Source organism: Scomber japonicus, chromosome 9, assembly GCF_027409825.1.
Source record: "Scomber japonicus isolate fScoJap1 chromosome 9, fScoJap1.pri, whole genome shotgun sequence".
Lineage (NCBI taxonomy): Eukaryota > Metazoa > Chordata > Actinopteri > Scombriformes > Scombridae > Scomber > Scomber japonicus.
The window spans coordinates 9,703,092-9,715,893 of NC_070586.1; the positions used below are offsets into that span (position 1 = coordinate 9,703,092).

General features: G+C 40.9%; 1 protein-coding gene across 1 annotated transcript in view; it reads right to left on the reverse strand.

Moving 5' to 3' along the window:
• Window positions 1–12,412, reverse strand: part of adamts3 (ADAM metallopeptidase with thrombospondin type 1 motif, 3) — a 152,136-nt gene extending 139,724 nt beyond the window's left edge. Inside the window, exons 1-3 of the mRNA XM_053325466.1 lie at window positions 12,353–12,412; window positions 11,856–11,880; window positions 685–1,124 (exon numbers count right to left, since the gene is read on the reverse strand). Of these exons, the coding sequence (XP_053181441.1) occupies window positions 685–1,124; window positions 11,856–11,880; window positions 12,353–12,412 (525 nt within the window). The remainder of the gene's footprint in view (window positions 1–684; window positions 1,125–11,855; window positions 11,881–12,352) is intronic.
• Between the last annotated feature and the right edge of the window lie 390 nt (window positions 12,413–12,802).

Genomic DNA, 12,802 nt, shown 5'->3' on the forward strand with positions numbered 1-12,802 from the left:
CCTCATCAGGACCAAACTGTGCTTATCTGAATGCAGCTACACAGACAGTACTTGTTATCTGGATGAATTCAATAGCTTTAGTTTGCTTTTAATAATGAATTTTTAAAACATACTGATCCTGAACTTCTTATCAGGCATCATGAGTTACAGTAAATCCTTTGTGTCGCAGCACCTAATCAGATAACTTCATTTCAACTTTTTTAGATTTGGCTTACTGAGTCTTTCCTTGAATGCAGAGATGTTTCGTTGGCCTACACAAGAAGATTTTTTGGCCCTGGTCATTCCCCAATTACTGTTCAAGTGTTTTATGAGGAGTGGGAGGGGGGTTAGGGTGGGGGGGTTAGATGGGGAGAATAGGATTGCAGACAAAAGGGACTCGTGTTTTATGTTGGGGAAGAGGTTGGGGGAGTATCCATTTGGTTTGTGGGTGCAATGGATGACCACTCACCCGTGACAAACTTCTGTACAAAAAGCTATACCATCCGTCAGCCTGAAGAATATCTCCAAGAACAATGTGCTGTAAAAATGCTGAGTGCTGACGTAAAGGAAGGCTAAACTCAAGGAGTCATGGACATCTAAAATCCCTTAGTGTCAGTTGATAAGGTCATGGCACTTTTGTAATGAAAAGATAGGGGTTTGAAGGGGTGGGGAGAGTTAGGAGCTTTACGGCTGAGAAGGACTTACCAATCCGTCACAGTTGTTAATGGCAACCGAGGCCCCGGGGACGTCTGTGATGTCACCGATAAAGGTGCAGTCTGTCTTTAGCAGCTCACGGCGAAGTATCCTCTCCGTCATGCCGCTCGGTTCAGTCTGGTTGGCGCCATCGCCGCCGGCGTCGCTCATGATTTCGCTGACATTCCCAAAGCCTTGGACCTCGTCATGCCACTCCACCATCGCTCCCGGCGCCACCAGCCTGTTGTTCGGGTGAAGGCGGAGGTGGAACTCTTTACCGAAAGCGGTGATGTTGAAGAAAAGCTTCTGCTCGGATTCACTGGAAGAAAACACCTCCCTCTTTACACGCTGCTTGTGAGTGGCGGACAGCAAGTGTGACAGGTAATGTCCGTGAGAATCGGTGCTGAAGGGAGTAACCAGGCCATATTCCGTCAACCTGCTCTTTAGTTCATCTGTGAAACAATGACAGAAGAAGAAAAGGAAAAACAAAATCAAGAAAGACACCACTATTTGATAGAAACACAAATGCAATATAAATGCAAATATTCATGTAATGTGCAGAAAACAAGATGCTTTGAACTGTAATACTCAGAGTAGCAAAACCCAGCAGCATATAAACCATCTTTTATTGTTGCCAAAAACTATTTAGATGCAGAGAAAACCAAATATCAAAAGTTCCCAAGGTGAAATCTTCATATTGGTTTTGTTTGACCCAAGATCACCCAGAAATATTCAATTCAAACCAACACAAAACAGGAAATAGAGAGAAAAGCAAATCCTCACATTGGAGAAGCTGAATCCATTGAATGTTTGGAGTTTTGCACTTTACATTATACCATTTAAACTTTTACTTTAGATAAACTGATAATCTATGACACTGGACCTAAGTGCTGAGACTGATAAAGCAGAGTTGGTTCATTGTAACAAGAACAACAAGTAATATTTATCAGATGCAGAGACGCTGCACCACTGTTCCAAAATGTCATAATGACTTTTGGAAGTTGTTACAGCGGCAATAATTTCTTGTCTTGATGCTCGAGGAGGTAAATCATCTTCAGTGCCACATGTTTCACACTAACAGGCATTCTAACTGAAGTGAGGAGGTTGTGTTTCTGAAGGAGTCTGAACATAGCGTGATCCAATACAAATGGACACACCCTGGGTTTTATTAAGACTGATGGTAATGTCTGCTCTCAGCCATTCTGGTTCTAGTAAATCTGGCAATAAAACTGTAAGCCGAGTTAGAGAGTCAAGAAAAATATTGTGTTTGTGAGGAAGAGTGGTAAGAGAGGTGATTGGAGGCAAACTCAGACACTTCTTGAATGATTAGAAAAGGTGTCTTAAAGAAATTGAATCATCACAAGCAAATCAAACTTATTTTAACTGGCTTAAGTGAAGATAACTCAAACTTAGACATGATCACATGCACACAGCTACACAGACATCCTCTCATTTCTGCTTCCCCCTAAACCAATATCTATCCCCTTAAATAGGCCCTCAAATCTATCCAGGCAGAACCATCACCACCAACAACAATGCTTCTTTTATCAGTTAACATTATTTAGACAAACACATCATCTACCACAGAGTCCTCAGCGTAAGTTAAAATAAGTTACAATCACATAAATACTAAACCAAACATTTAACCAAAGAAATAACTCTACCCATACTCAGTCTGACACGTGACATGACAACACTGATGATGCCAGTGAGAAATTAAAAGCAGGAAGTCCCTTGTTATCTTTTGGGAAACATGGTAGGTAAGGTAAGAATGAATTAAGCTAACATATAATTTAAGAGACTCAGGACTTAAATCAATAAACAATAAATGAACTTGTGTAATGCTAGCCTGTCTTAACCCTCCTGTTGTCCTCGAGTCAAGGAAGGAAGGGAGGAAGAAAGGAAGGGAAGAAAGTAAAGGAAGGAAGGTAGGGGGAAGGGAGGGAGGGAGGAAAAAAGGAAGGAGGGAGGGAGGGAGGGAGAAAGGAAGGGAGGAAGGAAGGAAAGAAAGACAGGAAAGCAGGACAGAGGAAAGAAGGAAGGAAAGGAAGGAAGAAAGGAAGGAGGGAAGGAAAGAAGGAGGGAGGAAGGAAGAAAGGAAAAGAGGAAGGGAGGAAAGAAGGAAGAAAGGAAGGAGGGAAGGAAAGAAGGAGGGAGGAAGGAAGAAAGGAAAAGAGGAAGGGAGGAAAGAAGGAAGAAAGGAAGAAAAGAAGGGAGGGAGGGAGGGAGGGAGGGAGGAAGGAAGGAAGGAAGGAAGGTTAAACAAATGTGATGCAGGTTAAAGGAATATATTAAAGTGTAATGGGGACAAATGGTGCGGTCTCCCCCACTGTGTTTCTTCCTATGCTTTCTTTTTTCCTGTTTTCCTGTATCCAGTGCAAAAAGTATAATTATCCCATGAAGGCTGGAAATCAATATCTTGGCCTGGTGTTTACCCTCAGCTCCCTGTTCATTGGCTCATTTGTGGTCAACTCAATTGTTCGAGGAAATTTGCGGGCCTTGAAACACCCTCAAGTCTAACAAAATTTCCATCCAAGTCTCGGTTTGCTTTTCCAAATGTGTGCAGAGGCAGACACATTCAAAAACATTGCAGTCGGTTTTGGTTGGAATAAAAAAAAATGGAACATGAATATCATGAATATCGAAACCTTGGAATTATCTTGTAGGATTTGACTAGAAGACATTCAAACAGGTGTCAATGGCAAAAACTAAAATTACACGTCTGAGGAAATGACATGCTTTACAAATCATAGCGTGCATGCTCTGAACATGTGATGTCATAAAAAAGAAAAGAAAAACATACATGAGAGACCAGCCTTCAATGAAAAGACATGCAAATATCATGCAGCCAATTTGATAATGATACAGATAAAGTGAGAAAACTGGACGGTGTATGATCTGATTAGCTTGATAATAGTGATTTTATAAGGTTAAACACAAAAAAGGAAATAGTGCATGTTAAACTTAACTCGTATAATCAAAGCAAACTGCAGGCACGTGTCTGGTTTTGAACATGCAAAACATCAAAGGCCTTTTTTTTATGGGGCAAATACCTTACAGTTACATCACCAACTTTACTCTTTCCGCAAACATGAATGACACAGAGCTAGTTGTGTGACATTCATACTTTAAAAAGGCTCAGCATGTGTAGGGCTGATGTAATCTAACATTAGCAAAGTTATTAGCTTTTATCCCAACTTTACTCTCTCAAGGAAAGCTGGTATGACAAAACTTTGAAAGGATGAAATTGTTTTAGAGCCACGGGTCAGGAAGAAGTCAGGAATTAGCTCAGTTCTTTAGTGTGTATTTGGAGGAGTGGGGCTTCACTGCTTAATCCCCAGGAGGCCCCGGTCTAATCTTCCGAGCCATTTCTCCAACTCAGAAGAGCGGACAGAGAAGATTTCTTTAACCCTCCTGTTGTCCTCGAGTTAAGGAAGGAAGGGAGGAAGAAGGATGGAAGGAATGAAGGAAGGAAGGAAGGAAGGAAAGGAGGAAGGATGGAAGGAAGGAAGGAAGGAAAGGAGGAAGGAAGGAAGGAAGGAAGGAAAGAAGGAAGGAAAGGAGGGAAGGAAGGAAGGAGGGAAGGAAGGAAGGGAGGGAAGGAAGGAAGGATGGAAGAAAGGAAGGAAGGAAGGAAGTGAGGGAGGGAGGAAGGGAGGATGGAAGGGAGGAAGGAAGGAAGGAAGGAAGGGAGGGAGGAAGGAAGGATGGATGGATGGAAGGGAGGAAGGAAGGAAGGAAGAAAAGGAAGGAAGGAAGGAAGGAAGGAAGGAGGGAAGAAGGATACAAGGGAGGAGGGAAAGAAGGAAGTGAGGAAAGAAGGGGGTCAATTTGACCCGGGAGGACGCCACAAAGGTTAACTGGCAGACCTACAACAAAAGTGCATTTTGATCTGATCTTAAATCCACTGAAGACTAGGACTCTAATTTTATAGTATATAACTGACCATGTATCATGCTTCTTCTCTTTGTCAACAAATCTCATGTGCAGAGAAAACCAACAATGAACTGTGTGTGTCCAAAGTCTAATATATTGTTTTTCTCTGTGCAGTAGTCCTATGTTGTTTTCCAAAAATGATTATAAATGAATAAATGAGTCACACTGCACTGATGTTAGGTTGTAGTTCTCCAGAAATTGACTCTGGCCCAACTTTCCTGCCACAGGCCGGTGCAGTGCCACAGCAGCCAAAAACACCTGCAGGTCAAACTCACTACCTCCATTCAAATGAATACAGCCTCACAGAGCGTCACTACCTGCTTGTGCTCATAACCGCTTGACTTTGTTCTACAAGTAAGATGGAACTGCATTACTGTCTTATATGAGGTCTTATTGGTCTGTGGAGCCATTTCTAAACTAACTAATAGACCAAAAACTCTTAGTCTGACAATAACACAGGTCTGCAGCCTAGAGGAATAATAATATGAGACTTTTCATACACACAAAACACTTTTAAGTAAGATTGTTGGTTTGGCTATGAAAATACATTCATAGCTATCATTTAACCTTCCTGTCGTCCTCCCGGGTCAAATTGACCCAGTCTGTTTTGACTGTTCCTTCTTTCCTCCCTTCTTTCCTTCCTTCCTTCCATCTGTCCTTCCTTCCTCTCTCCCTCCCTCCCTACTTCCTTCTTTCCTCCCTCCCTTCCTTCCTCCCTCCTTCCTTCCTCCCCACTTCCTCCACTCCTTCCTTCTTCCTCCCTTCCTTCCTTGACTCGAGGACAACAGGAGGGTTAATTGAGATAACACAGCTCATCTGCTTCATCAGGACTGTGTAGGTGAGGTTTGATTAGACTTGACTGACAGCGACAGCATCCAGCAAGCAAACCTCAAAACTAGCATCACATTCGAACACTGCTAAATCCTGAATGGTTTACAGACAAACGTTAAGCTTCACCTTCCCCCCCCCCCCAATCGATTTACGCCCATTACAAATCAGCGAGAAGCACACAGGCAACACAAATCCTTAAGTCTCTCATGTGAAACAACACTTTTCTAACCTGGACAGAGAACAGTGTGTTTTTGTAAGAAGACTCTATAAAGAATCAGACCCTTGAAATTGTTTTACAACCTACTAATCCACAAAGACTTAAGCCAGCCCTAGCCAATGAAATGGGGTTAAAGCAAATTTAGAGAAAAGTTTGAGCCGTACATTCATTTGCAGCGCTGTTGACTTAACTATTGAAAGTATGTCAAACACTAACAGTCAAACACACACACCTACACCCAAAGGACCACAATGGAAATAAGCTCTTGGGGCTTTATTGTGTTTTTTTTTATCCTTTTGATAAATACTGTACAAAGATATGATGCCTCCTGCTTGAAACTTTATTTATACATGCCATATATTTTTGGTATAGTCAATAAAGATTTTCAATTAATCAATCAATCAGTGACACCTGAGATTGAACATTTACTTTGAATAGATTTTAAAGGCTTAGGTTTGCAGTGCCATGTGGGGGGGGTTTGCTCTTAGGGAAAAATTAAAATATTTACAGGAATGATCTGCAAATATTGAACATGGAATCCATTTATATAGTTAAAAAAAAAGAAAAGAATAAAAGGTTACTTTTTATGTTGTAATTTTGGTCTTCTTGGCTATATCCATAAAACTGAGAGACAGAGATAGTTTAAGAACTTTAACTTTTCAATATTCAACTCAGTGAATAGCATGACTGAACAGCTCTGAAAGTACATGTTAGGTTATTCTGAAAAGGTCATGCACTTCAAGGTCTTCCTGCATTCATACATTGTGTCACCACAGACAATTTTTAAAAAGGAGTTATTTCAAAATGCACTTACAGGAGTTTTCATTTTCTTTCTGACTATTCAAAGTTTAAAAGGCAAGATGAGAAAAGTTCACATGGAGGATTTTGAACTTTCTCCATTGACATTGATTGTTACAGTACAGGAGTCACTCTACACAAATCTGAGACTGCAGCTGAGACTTTGCTCCATTATCTCTATAAAGAATTGATGAAATATAATCTAATGCCATTATCAACCTAATAGGAAACATTAAAGGAGCACTGAGGGAAATATATGCAGATTATTATAACATAAACTGATTTGGGAATATGAGAATAACAATAGAAACTCCAATGAAATGATGTTTGATTTATGTGCATATTTTGATCCTTGGTGATTAAACAGCAGTGACAAACATTTTCAGTATTTTGTTTTGAATAAAATAAAAAAAAGATGAGATCATCTACCAGTATAAGATGCCTGGGTATCTCACATAGCTCCTTTAACCCTTGTGTCGTTCTCCCGGGTCAAATTGACCTCGTCCGTTTTGACTGTTCCTTCTTTCCTCCCTCCCTTCCTTCTCTCTTTCCTTCTTCCCTTCCTTCCTTCTCTCTTTCCTCCCTCCCTTCCTTCTCTCTTTCCTTCCTTCCTCCCTCCTTTCCTTCCTTCTTCCCTCCTTCCCTTCCTTCTCTCTTTCCTTCTTTCCTCCCTCCTTCCATCCCTCCTTTCCTCCCTCCTTTCCTTCCTCCCTCCTTTCCTTACTTCTTCCTTCCTTCCTTCCTTCCTTCCCTCCTTCTCTCTTCCTTTCCTCCCTCCCTCCTTTCCTTCCTTCCTTCCCTCCTTTCTTCTTTCCTCCCTCCTTTCCTTCCTCCCTTCTTCCTTCCCTCCTTCCTTCCTCCTTTCCTTCCTTCTTCCCTCCTTTCCTTCCTTCCTTCTTCCTCCCTCTCTTCCTTCCTTCCTTGACTCAAGGACAACAGGAGGGTTAATAAGGCACTCAGTTGACTGTTGCAGCTTCAGCAGAGCACCCACAATGACTTTACCACCCTCAGAAGAGACACTGCTATCAGATAGAGATAACAGAGGTTGGGTGATTATATTCATCTCCAGCGAGGTTGCTAACATTATATTTATTTATGTCTGTGTTTGTTAGCCAAGAGGATATCTCAAAAAAAGAGATATCAATGAAATTTGGAGGAAAGCTCAGCCGCAGATAAAAGAATGAGTGATTAGTTTTTAGTGTGGATAGTACGAGCATATTTCCTGAACTGTGAGGTCAAATCTACCACATCAATCTACCACATCAATCTACCACTCCTCTAAATAATTGAATCCAACTTTATGAAATAAAGGAGTCCAGATATATGATAAATACATCATGCCATTTCCCTATTATCAAATTCTTGTAGCTGTAGCCTGACATAAACTCTATTTCACACCACTCAGGCCAAGCAATCCTTGGTATATTCGAAGGCACCTCATCAACAAATGGAGCAACAACATTAATATAAAAGACCATAATTCAGTGGTCATTACTCTGACGCACATATAATCTTGCTCAATTGTTGTACAAAGCCCTAATATGGATGTAATGACGTTTTTCCTCATGAATCATGGCCATCATTAGCCAATTTGTGCAACCATCTAACCCTATAAAGATTTAATGCAGATTTGGATCAGGATTTTTTGATGTCTTCAACTTTGGACTGAAAGCTTAGAAGAAAGTGAAGCGAGTCATTAAACTGTTTGTATTGACTGATTAAAGGCTGACAGACAATTACCTAGGACTCATTTTATATCTGATCTACAGCACTGCTGTTCTTAGAAAATACCCACTGAGCCTTGCCAGACAACACAGAGCAAATCACTGTTTGCAGAACACTTTTGCAGAGCTTGTTACTAGACAAAGAAATGTGATAGCAACAGGAGAAAGTGATATCGCTTAGTAGAAGTACAACACTGCTGTCTATTTTCTGCAGCTGAGAGTGGAGTAATTGGTCTCTCTGGCTCTGCTATTTATCCATCTGCATGTTTGTTGAACAGCAGTATAAACCTGCAGCTCTCTAAAGACAGCCTTTGATTGTCAGGGTCTGACACCAAATCCTGACATTTATTGTAGAGGTTTTAAAGAAAGACTTTATCATGGTTGTCTTAAAACAACAGTCAGGTTCCCAAAAGAACACTGAAATAGGTTTTTTCTTGCCATAATCATTCCTCCTGTTCATACGGACCATTAGAAGATCTTTTCATGATACACTTGCAATGAAAGTGATGGAGTCCAAAATCCACAGACTTTCTTGTGCACAGAAACATATTTAAAAGTTTATCTGAGGCTAATATGAAGCTTAGAAATGAGTCAAATCAGGTAGATATCTTCCAACGTTACAGTCTTTTTAGTGCCAATGTCTGTTTTTGTTACTATACTTCCACCACAGCTCAACAGGGAAACACTGAGAGGATATTTCATGCTAAAATGACTGTAAATGTGACAGATATCCACTTGATATGACTAACATGTACTATTTACAACAACTTTTTAATGCACTGTTATTCCAAATGACGAATGTGTGAATATATTATGGATGTTAGCTCCATCACTTACACTGAAAGCACATTTAAAAGGGAACTTTCAATAGTCAGTGTGAACAGGAGGAATGATTACATGACTGCTGTTTTAAGGCAAACTTGAAAAATCATGGACAACTGATGTTATCAAACCAGGAAAATATGTGTCATGTCATTGCAACATCTTTTTGGCCAACAATTGTTTGGCCAATTGACTTTTCCAATAAAAACTGAATCTGCAGTAAAGAGAACACTTATTAAGCAAGAGCACGATGACAACCTGGTCGAGAAACATAAACACAGAGGCGATGAGTATGAAAAATTCTACGACCTTCTCAGTTGGCAGATATCTTCTCAGTCATTTATTGGAGCTTTTGGAGCGACGTGTTAAGACAGCGCTCTCCACCAGTATCATCAAACCATCAAAGGAGTGAATTTGAGTGAATCTGAGGTTTCTTGACAATCATCTTGAATCACGACAAGAAGCACTGAAGCTTTTCTCCTGGTGGCCCACCCAACACCTTAATGACACACGGATGTTAGCTTTTCCTTCAATTTACCACCGATCACTGTGTGTGTGCTTGTCCATCAAACCTATCAAACTAGTGCCAACAAAAACTGGCTTATAAACCTGTGAACTTGAACACAGCACAGAGACTACACAGCCAGACCAGCGTGTATGTAGACGCTGACCTTGTGCAAGAGGAGACTACAAGTCTGTGATTTCAGCCTTAAAAAACAGACAGAAAGACAACATAAATTAGCCAACCATTTCAACACCGCTGTCAATATAATTAAGCAGGCTTGTCATAAGCTTATGGTGTTAGTGAGCTTGAAACAAATTAGTTCCTAGAAAGCGTTGTCCGGGCATGTTCGCTTGTTCTGAATGGCCGTATTTGAAGGCAGGGTGAAAACCACGCCATCACAGAGAGAGAAAAGTTGTAATGAGTTGTACAAATGGGGATAACGGCACACATTTTCAGTCTCTCATCAAAGGCATTCATACTGTTGCATGTTCTTTGTTCTTTTAACTATGGCGGCAGCGGTCTCAGCACTTAGAGCCCAAGACAAATTTCCCTTCGGGGACAATAAAGTATCTATCTATCTATCTATCTATCTATCTATCTATCTATCTATCTATCTATAGGTGCAAAGGACGACAAAAGAGAGGTTCAAACCTTCAAACACCAGGCCACCTTCTGCATGAAGGGGTCGAAACTGTTGGATTGTCGGTTTTTTGGAAAGTTACAAACAGAAATGGCTGTTTGACAATCCGACGACCACTTCCAGCGCCTTAAACCTCTACTACTTTCTCCACATTTGCTCATACAAGTGTTTCAAGTCGGATTTAGCAAACTTTAGCAAACTTTTCTCAACTGCACAAGCTCATTGGAAATTGCTTGTTTCCACTAGATGACTAGAGTTCAAACCTTCAAACACCAGGCCACCTTCTGCATGAAGGGGTCATGATTGTTGGATTGTCGTTTTTTTGGAAAGATACAAACAGTTTGACAATGACCACTTCCAGCATCTTAAACCTCTACTACTTTTATCACGTTTGCTCATTCAAGTGTTTCAAGTCGGATTTAGCAAACTTTAGCAAACTTTTCTTAACTGCATAAGCTCACTGGAAATTGCTTGTTTCCACTAGATGACAACCACCTGCTAACAAGGAAGTGCAAGTTCATGAGATTTGACACAATCAGCGATCTCATGGACTCATTTCATTCACAAAAAGAGCTGAAAACAATCAATCTCACACCTCGAACACACCAGCAAACCAAATACTGACCTAATACCTAACAGCAGACCAAAAACAACTTGAAAATATTAATACAGCTGCCAAAGATCTATCCTCAGGCAAAGGTAGATGGAAGGAGGAGAGAATATTTTACATGGATGATGTTACACTGTTGGGTGTAACAGAGGATGTTCTCATTAAGGCTTTCAGAGTCACAGAGTTTTACGTGTATCTATTAATAACCACTTTTGGCACAATCTGTTGAGGTTAAACACTTTATAACATCGTGATCATAACCTAATTTGGACGAAAGCGTAACAATCCTTGACTCAAAAAACATGTTGAGACAGGCTGACTATCTGGACGTGACTCAAACAACAACTCTGGCCAACTCATTAAACTAAATATGAGGAAATTGGTGAATGCGTCAACCACTTTTACCCACTACTGAAGAATAAATACAGTAGTTGCGGTTCTCGCCTGAGGCCAGATGTCCTTAACTCTCGGAAAAGAAGCAAAGACGGAAGTGAATAACTGAGAGAAACCACACTAAGTGGGGAGAAATAACTGCTTTACAAGGTTGATAAGAGTCAAGTAGAGCCAACGATGGTGAACTACAGGCGGCACTCAACCACAAACGCTCAACCAACGGGGCAACAGCGCCCAACTGGCAGTTGTCAAGCTTGATGTGTGAGGGCGCTGGAGGTGTTCAGAAGATAACGGCGGGTGTAAAAGGATCCTACGTGGACAATGTTGCAGCTCACTTGTTTCTTAACCTCAGAATGGGTAACAGATGTGCGGGATTTAGAAGTGGAATTTTCTTTCCTGTATAACAAAGCCCTTGAAGCAGTTCACTCATGTAATATAAGTGTGTGTGTGTGGTGTGTGTTGGTGTGTGTGTAGAGAGAGGGGAATGGTGGGGTGGCAAGAGGAGGGTAGGAGGGGTGTATTACAGAGCTCCTCACTCACACACACAAACTCCCCTCCCACTTTGATCTCAGAGCACCAAAGTTGTCCTCCTTGAATCTCTCCAGTGAGCAGAGAGGGGAGGAAGGAAAAAAAAAACACACCCACCTCTCTCACAACTCTTACATCTAATTATTAACAAGATGAAACAAAAATTAAATAACACTTACCCTCCTTTTTGTCTTTTTCACCAGCCTGCAAAAAAGAGAGGAGTAGAAGGGGAGGGGAGGGGGTGAGGAGGGGGGAGGCTCGTTAAATGCGGTACAAGCCAGAAGGAAATAATAATCTGAAGCTGAGATGTCCAGCAGCAACAACACTACCGCCCTGCAGCAAGTTTACTGTAGGCTGAGCTGCTTGTAAAAAATGTTTTAACAAAAATGCCTCTATTTCACACATGTCTTATGTAACAGGCTAAAACTCATGCGTGTGCAGTGTCAACATATTTCACAGTGGAAACAGTGTGCGCATTTACACAGCCAAAAGTTTTCAGACAGTCAAAAAAAAAAAAAAAAAAAACATTTAAAAAAAAAACCTGTTGCTGTGTCGGCCCACTTTTTTCCGCTTTACAGCTGGATTTATATTTCACTTTCTTGAGAGAAGAGAATCGGAGTGGTAAAAAAAAAAAAAAGACGCAACACAGGGAATCGATATATACACACACACTTACCTTGTCAGCTGAAGTCACTATAAATCCTACAAGAAGCAACGCTAGTGACAGGACAGCCATCACGAGTCTTATTTTTTAGTTCTCTTGTTTCAAAACTTTATCCCAACGTGAAATTAAAATAAAAGAAAAAAATCGGGGGGCAAAGAGTAACACACAAAAAAGAAAAAAGAAAAAAGCTCAAAGCGCAAGCGTGACCCGGCTCATTCAAAAGTTATCAAAGTGGGTGTGCAGACTGTGCCTCTGTTATTTCAAAAAAAAAGAAGACAAAAAAAAGACATAAAGTAGTTAAAGTTTCATTAAAGTAGGAGTGAGGCGAGTTGCGACACTTTGTCAGTCAGTGTTTCTGTTGACTGAGTTTCTAGAAAGTTTGAGTTAGTAGAAACATCCCCTCTGCCGCTGGCCGGACAGAGCTGCAGTGTGAAGCTCTTGCAACCTGGCACTTGGCTCCCC